At 34.7% G+C, this 18,339-nt stretch overlaps 1 protein-coding gene across 1 annotated transcript in view; it reads left to right on the plus strand.

The window, feature by feature from the left end:
- The window catches only part of NEK1 (NIMA related kinase 1), a 214,466-nt gene that overhangs the window by 75,576 nt on the left and 120,551 nt on the right, over nucleotides 1–18,339 (plus strand). Inside the window, exon 18 of the mRNA XM_059374160.1 lies at nucleotides 386–488. Within this exon, the coding sequence (XP_059230143.1) occupies nucleotides 386–488 (103 nt within the window). The remainder of the gene's footprint in view (nucleotides 1–385; nucleotides 489–18,339) is intronic.

Below are 18,339 nucleotides of genomic sequence, written 5' to 3' on the forward strand. Positions count from 1 at the left end.
AAAATAGTGAAGAGGGGTGCCTGTGTGGCTCAGTTGGGCATCTGCCTTCGGCTCAGGTCATGATCCCAGGGTCCTGGGATTGAGCCCCACATTGGGCTCCCTGCTCAGCAGGGAGCCTGCTTCTCCTTTTCCCACTCCCCTTGCTTGTATTCCCTCTCTCCCTGCCCCCTCTCTCTCTGTCAAGTAAATAAATCATTAAAAAAAAAAAAGCGAAGACTATGATTTAGGTAGTAGATAATAAAATATATAGCTATTTCATTACAGGGGAAGGTTTTATTTCTTGTTCTGCAACAAAGAAAACATTTAGAATAAGGCTAATTTTTAACTTTTTGAAATACTTAATGTTCAGAATTTCTGACTTTTGCTATTTGTCCAAATTACACAGGCAAAAGGGGCAGCTAGCTGTGGAAAGAGCTAAACAAGTGGAGGAGTTCCTACAGCGAAAGCGGGAAGCGCGGCAAAATAAAGCTCGAGCCGAAGGACATATGGTATGATTTTTTTTTTTTTTGAGATTTTGAGCATATTAATATTCAAAGTGAAGGTCTGGAACAAGGTAGGTATAAATGAATTCTAAATCTTTACAAAAATTTACTCTAAACTTTATAAACTTGTGATATATCTTAACCATATGTCTTCTGCCATATTCTTTATACCAAGGCGAAGTTCTGTGGATGTTTTGGTTAATTAGGAGTAAGTTCATAGCTGTATTCTTCCTTTAAAAAGAGAAGTAGATTTAGCAACCTAGATATTTGTATTAAAACAAGTGAGTTTTTACATTGCTAGATTTTTTTTCAGACATGCTTTTGGTTTTAAATACTTTTAAGTAGCAAAGAATTTTGAAAGAAAACTGGGAAACAGTTTGATAAATGTGTATAACTGTATTATCTTCTCAAGTGCACATTAGAAGCAAAAGTATATTAAAACCCCCATTATGCCAGCTAACTTAATTAAGTCATGTACCCAAGAAAATATTAACAGTTTTTAGATCATTTTAGTAGTTAAAACTTAATAGTTTGACTTGTAGAGGTACACAAAGTGCCTTTTGACCTTTTGTCTACAGAACAATTGATGATTGTTTCTATCAGCTCACCACTCTGAGAAGAATCCTACTAACATAGAAAATAGGTCAATTATATGATACTATGTTTTGATTACATTTATAACTGCTGTAAATTCATAAGTGGTATCTTTGTGAGTTAATGTAATTATTTCAATTTAGGATATTTTTTTTGAAATAATATCATTGAAAGATTGCTTAGTTTTTTTTAATGGTTATGCTTTGTATTTTAACACCTGAATTTGTTTTTCTAATCTTGGAATTAATCTCTATTTGTATCCTTCCTGTAGATGGTACAAGAGAACCTCCTGTGTTTTCTCTTACCCCATATCTCCAAAGTTAATAGCATTTGGAATTTTAGTTACAGATTTTAATTTAAAATATTTTAAAACAATTATTAGACTTGTCAGGATTTATATATTTCTTTCCTCATCGTTACATTCTGTTCTGCCCTCACTTTATTTTTCTTTATGATGGAGAATATTCTCTGGCAATTCTTTTGGACAGAAACTTCCCAAGATATGTTGGGAATCTAGTTTATTTTGTCCTCATGCTTAAATGATAAGTTGTAGTGGTGGTCAGTTGGTGAATATGTTTAGCATTTGTATGTCTGAAAAATTATTTTGCCTTTTTTGAGAAACATTCTTGGTGAGTGTAATATTATATGTTGAGATTTTTTTTCTTCAGTACTTTAAAGATGTTTCTCCAGTTATCTTTTGGCATGTCTGTTTCTGACAAGTTCACTGTCATTCTTATCTTTCTCCTGTATATGTAATATGTCTTTCTTCTCTACTGACTTTGAACATATCAATGGACACAATTTGGTTACAGTGTAGCCTTGTGTAGTTTTCTTCATGTTTATTTTGTTGGAATTCATTGAGTGTCTTGGATCTGTGGATTTATAATTTTCATCAAGTTTGGAAAAATTACATTTATTATTTATTCAAAAATATTTTTTCATTCTCTGTTTTTGATTCTGAGACTCTCAGTACCCATCCACTGGACCATGTGATGCTCTCTCAACAGCTCATTGAAGGTCTGTTCATTTTTTTCCCACTCTTTATTATATTTTTCATTTTAAATAGCTTTTATTTCAGTATCTTTAGGTTCATTAATCTTGTCTTCTGCTTTGTTTAATCTATAAATCCCATGCAGACATTGTGGTTTCTTTTAATCTCAGAAAACTTTTTCATCTTAACATTTTTTATTTCTTAAAGTTTATTTGGGTCATTTTTATATTTTCCATGTCTCTTTTTATAATGTTTATGCTTTTCTCTACATTCTTGAATTTGAATATAATAGCTGTTTTAATGACCTTCTGTAATAATTTTGTTATCTTTGTCATTTCTAATTGGTTTTTCTCCTCATTAGGGTCTTTTCCTGCTTCTTCACATACCTGGTAATTTGCTGGATGCCAAGGCATTGTGTGTGTGTGTGTGTGTGTGTGTGTGTGTGTGTGTAAAAATCTTGGATTTTTTCATATTTAAATATGATGGGGCTTTATTCAGGGATGCAGTTAAGTTACTAGGAAATAGTTTTTTGAGTCTTTCAAAGTTTGCTTCTAAGATCTGCTGGGCAGATCCAGAACAGCCTTAAGTCTAGAACTAATTTGGCCCCATTGCTTCAAATACTGCTTCTCCTTTTTCTCGTAAGAGAATTCCTATTAGATGGATAGATTGGAACTTTCATCAAATGTGCTTTTCTCTGTACTTCTGTTTCACCTTTTGTCCCTTTCTCATCCTTTTTATCCCTTTTTCTCTTACTACTGTATTTTAGAAATATTCCTAGATCTGGTTTTTAGCTCACTATATATATTCTTAAGTATTATCTACTCTATAGTTCAGCCCACCTAATGAGTTTTTTCTTTTCATTTAGAAACTTGTGTTTTCATGTCCATGAACTGTAATTAGTTTTCCCCTAAACCTCCTTAATCATATTCTCATTTCTCTGATAATACTACAGTTACTACAAAATCTTGTTTTTAGTTTGCTGTCATTAGTTTTCTCTGTTTTTGAGTTCTCTGTTTCACAGTGTTGGCGTTCATGAAATTCTTGGTGTTCTTGACAATATTCATATTTGGAGTAGCTATTTTTTGCTCATTACCTTTGTTTGGTCTCCTGGTGAGATGGGAGAATGCTACTGACCTGTCTCCTACATAGTTTTTAGTGAGAGTAGGGAATGGATGGGACATGTATTGATAATCTGCCAGGCAAATTTATTTTCTGGGCTAAGGAGACTGTCATTCTTCTTCATTATAACCAGTCATTCAGAGGATTAGCCTGTCTTTTACCACTATGCGCTCTCTGATCACTCCTATCTGAAGGTGACTGACTATTTTCTGGCTTGTGGAGATGAGTAATGCAATAGAGGTAACCCTCTTACTGCAACCACTGTTATCTGCTTCTAGACCTTCTCGTGTTTTTAGCTTCCAAGAATTCTGAGAGCATGCTTCATGTTGCTCATACCTTCTGTGATAGTATTCTATCTGACATGCTTTTGCTAATAAAGTTTCTCACTTAAAACTGATTTTGTGTTCTTTTCTTTATCTCTGGATTCCTTCTGTACTTGGAACTACCAAGACTTTTGTTTGTTTTTGAGTCCTAATATATATTCACTTTAAACGGCTTTCTTCTAGGATTTTGCAAGAAGAGAAGCTATATTGTTATGCTGCCATCTTACAAACAGAATTTAGTATTTTTATCTTGTTAGCATTAAAAAAAAAATCCTTAGAGATGAGCAGTGCATTTTGACTGATTTTTTTATGACCTTTAAGATTCATTTTATTAAACTGTATAGAATTTCTTCATTCCTTAGATGACTAAATGTATACATAAAACTTTACCTTAGAAATATGTAAGAGTGAAGAATTTCTATTTTACTATTTTATATTTGGATATTGCCTCATATATTAAGTTTTTTATATCCACTAATTTAAAACCAAGGCAGTTAAAAATTTTGGGAGTAGTAGCTTAATTAATGAAATGTTACTTAATTAAAGCTTACTCACATATAGTTTGTCTCTAGAGTAATTTATCATCTTAAGATTGAATAAGAATATATTAACTAGTAATGTGAGGCAGTAAATAGAGGTGAGAGCTAAAGTTAACTCTGGGGAAGGCCTACAGATTTTAAGTTTGAAATTAGAACTTTTTTATGATGAGATAGAGATACTATTTAAAATTTGCCTTTCTGTATTAGTTTTCTATTGCTGTGTAACAAATGACCATAAACTTAGTGGCTTAAAGCAATACAAGTTTATTATAGTTTCTGTGTGTCAGCAATTTGACCTGTTTTAACTGGATCCTCTGCTCATGGTCTCATAAAGCTGAAATCATGGTTCAGCCAGCTGTGTCCTTATCTGATGCTCAAGTAGGGCAAGATCTTCACTGCTTAGGGTATTGGCAGGGTTCTTTTTCTTGCTGTAATAGGATTGAGGTCTTCATTGTCTGACTAGCTTTTGACCAGGAGTCAGTCTCAGTTCTAAAAGACCACTGTCAGGTCTTTGCCATGTGGCCCCCTTCATGTCCACAATAGATAATTTCTTGTGCATCAGACCCCTCCCATACTTCAAGTTCCTGACTGCTACTTCTACATCCAGCTGGGAAAAACTCTGATTTTAAAGAGCTCATGTGATATCACATCATACCTGTCAAAATGGGTAGTATCAAATAAGAAATAACAAGTGTTGATGAGGACATGATGGAGAGACCCCTTGTGCTGTGAGTAGTAATGTAAAGTGGTACGGCTACTGTGGAAAATAGTATGGAAGGTTCTCAGAAAATTAAAAATAGAAATATCAGCGGACTCAGCAATTCCATTTTTGGTTATTTACCCAAAATAAACAAAGGTACTAATTCAAAAAGATATATGCACCTCTGTGGTTATTGCAGCATTATTTACAAAAGCCAAGATATGGAAACCACATAAGTGTCCACTCATAGATGAAAGAATAAAGAAGAGATTGTATGTACACACACGCATGAACGTGCACACGCGCATGCGTGCGCGCGCACACACACACACACACACACACACAGGAATACTACTCAGCCATGAAAAAGAATGAAATCTTAACATACATGACAACATAGTTAGACCTAGAAAATGTTATGCTAAGTGAAATAAGTCAGGGAAAGACAATAAACTAATAAACTGTATGACCTCATTTATATATGGAATCAAAATCAAAGTAAGAAATAGATTCATAAATACAGAGAACGAATTGGTGGTTGCCAGAGGGGCTAAGAGTGAGAGGATGGACAAAATGGGTGAAGGGGATTAAGTAGTACAAACTTACAGTTACAAAATAAATAAGTGATGGGGATGTAAACTATGGCATAGGATTTATAGTCAGTTATGTTGTAGTAAGTATGTATAGTGACAGATGGTAACTAGACTTAACTATAGGATCATTTTGTAATGTAAATAGATGCTGAATCACTATATTGTACACCTGAAACTAATATAATATTGTATGTCAACTACACTTCAGTTTAAAGAAAAAAGAAATAGCTCACAAATATCTCCTGTCAATGAATAAATATGTAAACAAATGAATAAATGGTTCTTATGATTGGTCAGGCCCAGTGGATAATGTCTCTATTATAATGTCCGTCATCCCCTTTAACATCACCTAATTGCGTAGATAAAATCCATCATATACAAAGTGCTGGGAATTATGTAGCATTTATAAGTCTGGTGGAGCAGTAAAGGTAACAAGAAGCCTTGGAATTTTTAAAATTCTGCCTATCACACCCCCTTTGCCTGTAATTTTAGAGACTTTCTGGGGACAGTAGACTAGGGTATGTGAAGGAGCTCCTTTTTAGTACTGGCTTTATCAGCATGCTTGATAGGACAACATTCTACCCAGGTCTTCAAATAAGAACTTTCTTAAAAATTGGTTTTACTAATAGATGCAATTTAAATACAATGAAAGTTGTAAGTCTTACGTGTATATCACAATGAGTATGGACAAAGTAGTCATGTAACCACTGCCATAATCGTGGTATAGCACCATCCCATCATCACTTAAGTTTTTTCATCTCACAATAAGAAAACAAAATTTGTAACTACATATGATGATTCATGTTAAACAAACTTCTTGTGATCATTATTTTTTCATATATACGTATATCAAGTCATTATGTTGTACAACTTAAATTAGTACAGTGTTATGTGGTATTTATATCTCATTAAAACTGAGAGGGGTGTTTGGTGTTCCTTTGCAGTCAGTCTGCTAACTATCAGAAACCACTGATGTGCTTCCTGTCAGTATAGTTTTGTCTTTTTTTTTTAATTAAAGATTTTAATTTATTTATTTGAGAGAGAGAGAATGAGCAGTGGAGAGAGGAGGGGCAAGGGGGAAGAGAGATTGAGAGAGAGAGAGAAGCAGACTCACTGCTGAGCAGGAAGCCTGACATGAGAGTTGATCCCAGGACCTGGAGATCATGACCTGAGCTGAAGGCAGACACTCAACCGACTGAGCCACCCAGGCACCCCGGTTTTGTCTTTTTAAAAATCTTACGAGTAGGGGGCATCTGGATGGCTCAGTGGGAAGAGCATGTGACTCTTGATCTGGGGATCATGAGTTTGACTAAACCAACCAATAAACTGGTTGGTTGCAGAGGTTACTCAAATAAATAAAAATTTTTAGAAAGTAAAGATTTTATATTTATTTATCAATTATATACAATATATAGTTTTTTGAGGTTGATGTATATCAGTAGTTTGTTCTTTTTTATTCCATATTAAGTCATATTCCATTGTATGGATATATCACAGTTTATTTATTCCTCGGTTAATCGACATTTGATGTAGTTTCCAAAAGAGGGATGCTGTCAGTCCTGCTAGCAATCCTTTTATATCTTCGTGGTCAGTAGCCTCTCTCATTTTCCACAGTGGAAATTTTCTTCAATAATTTTCCCCTTATCTCTCTGTGAAGATAATCATTATTTCATCATTATTTCACAGAGAAAATTGGGCCTACAAGCCCCACATTTCCTCACATTTTCTGCCCCTGAACTTGTATATTTATAATGGCACCAAATTTTTGTTTTCTCTGGTCTCAGAGAAGAATAGGACTTCCTCTATTCAAAAGTAATTTCTTGCATTCCACCCTATTTGATAGTTATATTACTAATAATTGTTAACATCTCATTTATTGGGTACTTACTATATGTTAGTTGTTCTAAATTCTTATATTCTAATCTCACAACAGCTCCCGGAGGTAGATCCTGTTACATTCCCATTTTATATCCTATGGAGGCATAAAAAATTTAACGGGTCAAGCTTTACAAGATACTAAATGATAGAATAAGTGTTTAAATTTCTGTAGTCTGGGGGCACTTGGGTGACTCATTTGGTTGTCTCTCCCCTCCCCTTTCCCCTTCCCCTCCCCCCCATCTCCTCCCTTTCTCTCCTTCCTCCTTCCCTCCCTCCCTCCCTCTTTCTTTCTCTCTTTCTTTCTTTTTCTCTTGATTTTATTTATTTGAGAGGGAGAGAGAGAAAGAGAGAGGCACATGAATAGAAGGAGCTGCAGAGAAAGAGGGACAGGCAGACTCCCCACCAAGCAGGGAGTCCAATATAGGCTTGATCCCCAGACCCTGATATCATGACCTGAGCCAAAGTCAGACTTGCAATTGACAGAGCCACCAGGTATCCTAATCTTGGATCTTTCTAATTCATCCTTTACCTAAGCTACCACAGTGATCTTTCCAAAGCAAAACTGAATGCATTGCTCATTTTCTTAAAGTTATTTAGTGATTCTGTATTGCCCAGAGGGTAAATTAAAACCTTTTTAGCTTAGCTGAAAACTTTCAGCCTTTGGCTTTCTTACTGCTGCTCTTGAGTTTCCTTTCTTACTTTCTTCACCTCTTAAATTTCAGCCATATCAAAGAAATTTTTTTTACCAGAAATCTCATCTCCCTTATCTTCTTGGAGAGAGAGTTCATGGTACCTTTCTATTGCCTTGTTGGCCTGGGGACTATTGCAGAGGATGTGGGGGAGGTTCAATGGGAAATAATAAATTGGTTTCCTGCTGTGAGGGGGAAGATGATTAACTATAGAAATAATTACCATTGTTAATGTACAGTGTGTTATGAAGCTTACAAAAAGCTTCCTGATTATTTTGCCCTTCATTTATCTTCATAGGAACTTCAGAGTTTAGACATTGTATTCTCACCATAAGAAAGAGTATCAGCTCCAATAATTAGAGAAGCTTAGGGAGGAGAGAGTAGGAGAGGAGTATGGTAGACATCTCAAGGAGTACTTAAGAGTCTGCCTAGAAAACACAATCAGAAATCTGTGGGAATACTCATCCATAGTGTTATGTGCTGTCACTCAACCTTGTGTCATGTAGGAAGACTACTTAGCCCAGTATTGTTGAAATTGGAAAAAGATCACCTAAAGTAAGTCTAACTAGAATAGTGATCCACATTGGGAGTAAAGAGTGAAAAAAGGGTTTGGTTGGGATTTTACCTTGAAAAATACAATTTAAAAATTATTTTGAGTATTATATGTAAATGAAGAATCACTAAATTCTGCTTCTGAAACCAGTATTATATGTTCACTAACTAGAATTTAAATAAAAACTTGAAACAAAACAATAAATAGAGCCTTGAAATACATTGAAGAAGCATGTGAAGAAATACTCTTACATCTATGCGATGTTTAATCACATGCCTTTTGTTGTTTTATCTATTCCATCTTGAGATATAATAAAAATTTATTTTTCTATAAAAATAAAAATTATTTTATCATATTCATCATAATTTTGTTATATTTAATTCTACGCTAATTTGAAAGTAATTAATTTAGGGAGGATTGTAATTTTTCTGATAGAATTATATAATGAATACTGTATGTGTTTTATCAAATCCAAGATATAATTGTAAGGCATATTGTTGTTTTATATATGACTAACAGAAAAAAAGTGTTGCCAGTTTAACTGATATAATACTTTTTATGACTTAACTTTTATACTTGCTGAAATAACTTTTAGATTTATCTTTTTAAATTATATCATTCTTATAAATCCATAAAAAGGAAAATATGAATGAAATAGATTGATAAAGGTATTCATTCCTAAATCTACTTCACACTTATTGATTTAAAGATTTTACTTATTCATTTGTGAAAGAGAGAGAGAGACCACAAGCAGGGGGAGCAGCAGGCAGAGGGAGAAGCAGGCTCCCTGCAGAGCAAGGAGCCCAATGCAGGACTCCATCCCAGGACCCTGGGATCATAACCTGAGCTGAAGGCAGACACTTGACCAACTGAGCCACTCAGGCATCCCACCATTTCTTTTTGAAATTAGGGTAATTGATGTTCATGTTTTCTCAAATAATATTATCCTCTATGGCACCAAGTGCATTGATATTTCAACACTTCTTTCCTTTTTTTAAAAATTGTATTATGTTAGTCACCATAAGATATATCATCAGTTTTTGGTGCAGTGTTCCAAGATTCATTGTTTATGCACAACACCCAGTGCTCCATGAGATTTCAAAATTTCTGAAGAGTACTCCATTGTTGGGGTGCCTGGGTGGCTTAGTTGGTTAAGCTGGCTGCCTTCGGCGTAGGTCATGATCCCAGGGTCCTGGGGTCGAGCTCCACATGGGCTCCCTGCTCATCAGGGAGCCTGTTTCTCCCTCTCCCTCTGCCTGCTGCTCTCCCTGCTTGTACTCACTCTCTGTCTCTCAAGTAAATAAAATCTTTAAGAAAAAAAAAAAAGAGTACTCCAGTTTTGTCCCTTGCATTTTCTTTCAAGGAGTTAACACCAGTCTGCACGTTTTATTGTTAGCATTTTCTTGTTCTTAAAAGGAATCAGTGGAAAGTTTTCAACGACTAGCAGGGGTCATGTTTCCTTTTGAACAAGCCCATAAGTAATTTATTATATCAAAACTTTAAGAGGTTACAATTGTCCAGTTTTTTTTTTTTTTAAGATTTTATTTATTTGTCAAAGAGAGAGAGGGAGAGAGAGCGAGCACAGGCAGACAGAATGGCAGGCAGAGGCAGAGGGAGAAGCCAGGCTCCCTGCTGAGCAAGGAGCCCGATGTGGGACTCGATCCCAGGACGCTGGGATCATGACCTGAGCTGAAGGCAGCTGCTTAACCAACTGAGCCACCCAGGTGTCCCCAGTTGTCCAGTTTTGACACCAAGAAAGATAAACTAACAAAATCTGGATATCACTCAAGCATAACATTTATGTTATAATTGATATCTGGCCAACAGTTGGTGAGATTATAAGAGTATAAGATGACATTGACTATAAGATGTACCTCACTTCAGAGATGTTAAAATGTTAAAAAATTATTCGGGCGCCTGGGTGGCTCAGTGGGTTGGGCCACTGCCTTCGGCTCAGGTCATGATCTCAAGGTCCTGGGATCGAGTCCTGAGTTGGGCTTTCTGCTCAGCAGGGAGCCTGCTTCCCTTCCTCTCTCTCTGCCTGCCTCTCTGCCTCCTTGTGATCTCTCTCTGTCAAAAATAAATAAAATCTTTAGAAAAAATTATTCATATTAGAATTGATGAAAGATGGTGCACCCTTCACTTCATGATTTTACATATACTTCTATATAATATAAAAGAGAACCAATTTTTAAAAATGGCTGAGACTTTGGCAGTTTCCTAAAGATCATTTCTTAATTTTTTAATAAAATATTTTGAGGAATCAACATTATAATTCTTTGCAGTTTTCTTTTATTCATTTTATTTGTCCTGTCATATGTAGAGATGATTTTGCATCTGATTTGAACAATTTACAATATCACTGTCAACATCTTTATGACATCCTTCATCTTTGGCAAGATTTGCAATTTCTTTTGCCATTCATTTTGTATAACATCCAACAGTCAGGGAGAGATTGACCAACAAAGACCTTGATGTGATGAATGTGAATAGAAACTGGTGTTAAGTGGGGACGGAATAATACCTGGGAACTAATTTTATAGTAGTCATTTGGGCTGTGACTCTCTTTACTTCTCAGTTCAACATTATAAGTAGCTAAATCTTTATATAACTGTACCTAGAGCATAATACAATAATGAATATTTGTAATAACTCTGACTCTTCAAGAAAAAAATTGAAATCAGTAATTTAAGGCAGCATTATCTATTGATAAATATTAATAGTCATCATTTGTACAGTTTGAAAATGTATATACATTTATCCTGTGGTTTATCCTTATAACCACTCACAGAATCTCCATTTTGCTGATGAAGAGAAGCAGTTTAAAGAGGTTGTGACACATGCAGCAATATGTGTTTTCTAATACTTTTACAAATCACAATATAAATAAACCTAAATAGGTAAGATTAGGTTCTGAGTCTTAAAAATTAATCCTTTGGAATTGGAAAACTGCTATAAATTATTTGCTCAGTATGTTTTATTAAATGCTTTGGGAAATCATAATGAATTATAACATTGTTTCTGTGGCAAAATGAAATTGAAGTCCCTGGCTTTAAGCATTTGGAACATAATTTCTAGGTTGAATTGAAATTTTACAGAAAATGTGGATTTCAAAGTAATTATATATGCTTGCATATGAATTCAAAATGTTCTCTGGGTCACTGGAATTTTCAAAAAATGAAAAATGAAATCTTCAAAAGTCAGGGAAACTAAAAAGGAAGACTCCAGATAAATGGTTTGCTTTCTTCTAAACAGTATGAATAAAAAGTAAGAGTCTAATCCTGACAATAATTCTTTAGGTCGGAATTATTATTCCAAAGTTACAGCTTTTGAAACCAGCTCAGAGTCCTTAGTACTCTGCATAAGATCACATAGAATGTAGAGATAGGATGTAAGCCCAGATGTGTGGCTTTGGAGATTATGCTTTTAGGTGTTTTACTATGCTCTTTGCTCCTTTATAAATCTCATATTAGTATTTGCTTTCATTTAGGTAAAACTTGTAGACATAATTTTGTAGAGCAGGTATAGACAGACTTTTTCTGTAAAGGAGCAAGTAGTAAATATTTCAGACTTTGCAGTCCATATTGTCTCAATGGATGTGGCTGTGTTCTAGAAAAACTGTGTTTACAAAAACAGGCAGCAATCTAGATGTGACCTGAGTATTACAGTTTGCTAATTCTTGTTAAAAAGTATCATAATAGCAAGTTAGTTATTTAATACTAAATTGTTTATTTAAAAAAATATTTCAGTTCTCTAAAAAGTATTCTCTTATCCTTCTAAAATAACATGTTTGGTACAAAGAAATTAATATATGTAAATTATGAAGCAAAATAATATACTCAGGAGGTCAGAGCACTGATAAGTTAGGTGTATATACTGCTCTCTAATCTAGGGATTGGCAAATGTTTTTCTGTAAAGGGCCAGATAGTAAATATTTTAGGCTTTATTAGCCATAAGGTCTCTGTCATAACTGCAAACTGAATTATGGCACAAAACTAAATATAGACATTGTGTAAATGAATGAGTGTAGCTGAGTTCCAATAAGACTTTATTTATGAACACTGAAATTTGAATTTCTTATAAACCACATGTGGTCGTGAAATATTCTCTTCATTTTTTCCCACCATTTAAAAATGTGAAAAACCATTCTTAGCTTATGGACCATGCAAAAATAGTTGGCAGACTGGATTTAGCCTGTGATCTGTAGTTTGCAATCCTGTCCTAACCTTTTTTTCTGCCTTCTCCCAGAGGTGACCATTATCCTGAATTTTGAATTTATCATTACTGTGGATTTTTATTTTATTTTATTTTTTATTTTTTTTAAGATTTTATTTATTTATTTGACAGACAGAGAACACAAGTAGGCAGAGAGGCAGGCAGAGAGAGAGAGAAGCAGGCTCTGAGCAGAGAGCCCGATGCAGGGCTCCATCCCAGGACCCTGGGATCATGACCTGAGCCAATGGCAGAGGCTTTAACCCACTGAGCCACCCAGGCGCCCCTACTGTGGATTTTTAAAAATGCTTTTCTCCACTTATGTATATACACCTACACAATGTCGTATCCTGTTTTATTTTTGAGCTTATAAAAATTATACTGTATATAGACTGGGACTTGTTTTTTTTTTCATTTAACATTTTTTTCCTGAAATTCATTCATGTAGTTGAATGTAGTTGTACAGTATCCTGTTGTGTGCATATTATCACAATTATTAATTCTCCTGACAATAGGTATTTATTTAGTTGGGTTTGAGTTCTGCTTTGAACATTCTTTTACATGTTTCTTGGTGCACATGTGCAAGAATTTTTCTTGGTTATCAGTTTTCCTCTGTTGAGTAACTTAAAAAATCTGCTGGATTATTTCCTTTGAGAAATGTTACTTTCTTATTAACTCATATTAAGTCATTTGGAATTTACTTATACTAATGGAAAAATGCCTTAAAAATGTACAGTTAAGTGTTACACCTTTCATTCATTCTTTCATTCATTTATGTAATATTACACAAACATTTATTGACCGTAGTATATTGGTTTTGTGCCAGCAAGAGAATGTAAGATAAGCAATAGTTATACCAACAAACAACAGCAGTGGCTGTTTACTGAAAGCTTAGTGTGCCAGGCATGATGTTAAATATTTTATATACATTATCTCTGTTAAAAATTAGTTTTCTAGGGATGCTATAACAAAATACCATAAACCAAGTGGCTTGAACAATAGAAACTTGTTATCTCACAGTTCTGGAGGGTAAAAGTCCAAGATCAACATGTCTGTAGGGTAGATTCCTTCTGAGGGCTGCAAGATAGAATCATTTGTGCCTATCTTCTGGTGGTTGCAATCTTTAGCATTCCTTGACTTTAGAATCATTATCCTGATGTCTGCCTGCATTTCACATAGTGTTCTCCCTGTATGTGAACCTGCTTCAAATTTCCCCTTTTTTATAAGGACATCAGTTGTATTGTATTAGAACCCACTCTAATGATATCCTTTTAACTTGATTAAGAATCTATTTCTAAATAAGTTCAAATTCTAGGGTACTAGGGGTTAGGACTTCAACATACGGATTTCAGAAGAACACAGTTCAACCCATAATAGTCTCTTTTAGACTTTACAGCAGTCCCATGTAGCTGTTGAACCTTAATGATACTGGTTCTGTCATAGTGTATACTGTATTACAAAAACCCTAGCTACTAAAAAGTGACTTAGGCACAGTTCCAGAGTAAAATAGCATAAACCCTCCTTTGTCTGCTCCTCCCTTCTAGATAGAATTAAATACTCTGGAAACTAGTTAGCTTACAATGGTGGTAAGGATTCTGTATCCTGGAAAGAAGAAGAGGAGCTAACTAGAGACCTCAGGACTTAAGAAGTAGCAATGTGGTTTCCTGGGGTTTCTTTTTATCTCCCATATATTGTGGGCTGGGTGTTGGCCATGCTTGCCTCCCAGATCCACCATAGACAAAAAAAAAAAAAGCTAAAACAAAAAACCAAAAGGCTGCTCTCACTCCCCACATTACTGGGAAAGAGGAATCTCAGGATCTGCTACAGTAGGATCCTGTTGTAAACTGTGGGCAACAATGAAGCCTCAGGCTGCCCCAACCTCATTCTACAACTAGAGCATGGGCAGGTGACTTGGAGGGCAGTTTGACCCATCAGTGGCAAAAAAGCCTTGGACAGTCCCAGTTCCACTCAACAACTAGGGCACTAGCAGGTGATTCGATCTATCCCCAACAGAGTAGCAGCCACAAGGCCTTTGTATCTCTGTGCCCTCCCCCTAGAAACATACACCCAGACAAGTGTCATCTGTCACCTACTCTCAGGAGATTTTCTAGTAATAGCAGGTGGCTTAGGGAGGCAACTTTCATTATCATAAGATAGCGCCAGGAGAGACTGAGCAGGAGTACCATCAACACCAGAACAATGAAGCATATTGGAATAATATTACAAGGGTTCAGGAAAGCAAACTGTCATTAGATATAAAGCCCACAAAAGTAGGCCAGAACCTAAATGCCAATCCTAAATGGAGCTATTGCCTACTAAAATTGAAGCTATTAAGAGTTTTTAAATAATTAAAATATTCAGGATATAATAAAAAAAATCTGTCATAACCAGGAACCAGGAAAATCACAACCTGAGTGAGTAAGGCCACAGCACTGCCACTGTTATCAAGATGAATTACATAATGGAATTATCTGAGAAAGATTTTAAAGCTGCTTCAAACAAATGCTTTAGCAAGCAATTAAAACTCTTTTGAATGAATTAAAAAAGGAAAATCTCAGTGAAGAAATAGAAGTTATAAAATATAACCAAATGAAAATTATGTAATTGGAAAATACTATAATAACAAAAATTTTAAATTCACTGGGTAGATTCAGTGGTAGAGTGGAGATGACAGAAGAAAATTTTTCTGTCTTAGGGATCTGTGGAACAATAAGAAGAGATTTAACATTTGTATCATTGGAGCCCAAAGGATAAGAGAAAGAATGTGGGAGTGAGAAAATTATTTGAAGAAATAATAGCTGAAAACTTTATATATTTGGCAAGGGACATAAACCTACAGATGGAAGAAGCTGAGCAAATCCCCAACTAGAATAAACAAATCTTTCCCAAGCAATATTATTAAATTTCTGAAAGTAAAAGACAAAACAATTCTTTATTGAGAGAGAAATGACATATTACCTATAAAGCAGCACCAATTTGAATGATATCAGATCCCTCATCTGAAACCATGGAGTACGGAAGAAAATGACAGGATTTTTCAAGTGCTAAAGGAAAAGAACTGTCAATCCTGAATCCTTTATCTAATTAAACTGTCCTTCAAGGGGGAAATAAAGACATCCTCACGCAAAGTAAGCTAAAAGAATCTGTTGTTAGCAGAGCAAATAAAATTGCTAAGGACAAAGAGACAAAGACATTATGTAATAACAATAGAATCACTCCTGTAAGGAGTTACTGCAGTCGTAAGTGGGTATATGCCAACAATGGAGTTTCAAAATATATAAAGTGGAAACAGAGCTGAAAGGATAAATCAAATCCACAAGTATAGTTTGGGACTTCAGTACCCTACTTCTCAGTGATTGATAGAACTGCTAAACAGAAATTAGCAATGATATAGAATAGCTGAGCACCATCACAAGCTACCAAGTTCTATTTTATACTTGTAGAGCATTCAACCCAACAATAGCACAACATACTTTTTTTTTCAAGTGGAAATAAGTTAGCATGCAAAGAGACATCACCAAGACAGACTATATGCTGGATCATAAAATCTCAAGGAATTCAGAAGAATCAAAATTTCACAGAGTATAATCTTTGAACATCATGGAACCAAACTAGAAATCTATACTAGAAAGATGACAGGAAAATGTACAAACAATTGAAAATTAAAACACTTTTAACTAAGATGGGGTCAAATAGGAAATCTAGAAAGAAACTTAAAAATACATAGAACTGAATGAAAATAGACACACAACATATTAAAATTTGTGAGATACAGCTAGAGCCCTGCTCTGAAGGAAATTTATAACACTAGATGCTTATATTGGAAAAGAAGAAAGGCTTCAAATCAGTCTTAAATTCCTATCTCAAGATGCTGGAAAAAGAAGAGCAAAATAGACCCAAAGCAAACAGAATGGAGGAAATCATTATAAGTAGAAATCAATGAAATTGAAAATGGGAAAATTATTAAGAAATTTAATGAAACGGAAAACTGGTTCTTAGAAAAAAATTGAATGAAATTGATAATCTCTAGATTGACAATAAAAACAAAGATGACATAAATCACCAATATCAAGAATAAAACAAGGGATATTACTACAGATTTTGTAGTGAGTAACAGGGTAATAACAAGCACCTTGACACTCATAAATTCAACAACTTAAAAGAACTAGATCAAGTCTTTGAAAACTACAGACTACCAAATTGGAATAGATACCTTAAGTAGCCCTGTAACTTAGTTTTTTTGGTTTTGTGGGTTTTTTTTTTTTTTTTTTAGATTTTATTTATTTACTTGTCAGAGAGCGAGAAAGTGAGCACAGGCAGGCAGAGGCAGAGGGAGAAGCAGGCTCCCTGCCGAGCAAGGAGCCCGATGTGGGACTCGATCACAAGACACTGGGATCATGACCCAAGCCGAAGGCAGCTGCTTAACCGACTGAGCCACCCAGGCATGCCAGCCCTGTAACATTTAAAAATTGAATTTGTGATTTAAAAGGTATTAAAAAAAAAAAAAAAGAAATCTTCAGCCCTACCTGGTTTCACTGGAGAATTTTGCCAAACAGTCAAAGAATTAACACCAGTTTGATACAATGATACAGTCTCTTAGGAAATAGAAACAGAAGGAATATTTCCGAACTCATTCTGAGGCCTGTATTACCCTTCCCAAGCTTGACAAAGCACAAAAAAGAAAAGTACAGACTAATGTATCTCATGAACCCAGGTGCAAAAATCTGTAATAAAATTTTAGTTATTCTAATCTAACATGACCAAGTAGCATTTAGTCTGGAAATGCAAATCATGTTTCAATATTAGAAAATCAGTGTAATCCACTGTATCAGGAGGCTGAAGAAGAAAAATCATATCAAATCAATTGATGCAGAAAATCTTTTGATAAAGTTGATGACTTAAGCTGTCAGTAAACTAGAAATAAAGGGAAACACCCTCAACTTCATAATAGGCATCTACAAAAACCCCAAAAACCTTAAATCTAACTTCGTATACATAGAAGACTAAATGCTCTCCCTCTACAGTAGGGAAAAAAAGAAGGATGTTTGCTCTCACCACTGGAATCACAATATTGTACTGGAAGTTCTAGTTCTAGTTACTAGTTCTAGTTACTGCAGTAAGGCAGGAAAGAGAAAAGGCATACAGAGTTGAAAAGAAGGAAGTAATGAAATAATTGCTATTTCCAGTTGACATGATTATTTGTTTAGAAAATCCCAAGAACTCTCTGAAAACTCTCTGGAACTAAAAAATAAGTTCATTATAGTTAGCAGGATACAAGATTCAACACAGAAAAATCAACTGAATTTCCATACATTGACAATAAACAAGTGTATAAAAATACAATACCTTTTATTTCCAAAAATGAAAAAAAAATTAGTAAAACATGCAGTATTTATGCAATTAAAATGACAAAATGTTGATGAAATCAAAGAAGACCTAAATACTTAAAGAATCATACCATGTCCATACCATGTTCATGAATTGGAAGACTCAATGTAGTAAAAATGGTAGGTTGTCCTAACTTGACCTTTGTTTAGTGCAATTCCTGGTAAAATCTCAGGAACATTTTTTATAGATACAGACAAACTTATTCTAAAATGTATATGGAAAGGGAAAGGTCTTAAAACAGCCAGAACTGTTTTGAAGTATTAAGTGGTGCCCCGGAT

This window comes from Mustela nigripes, chromosome 1 (genome assembly GCF_022355385.1).
Source record: "Mustela nigripes isolate SB6536 chromosome 1, MUSNIG.SB6536, whole genome shotgun sequence".
NCBI classification, from domain to species: domain Eukaryota; kingdom Metazoa; phylum Chordata; class Mammalia; order Carnivora; family Mustelidae; genus Mustela; species Mustela nigripes.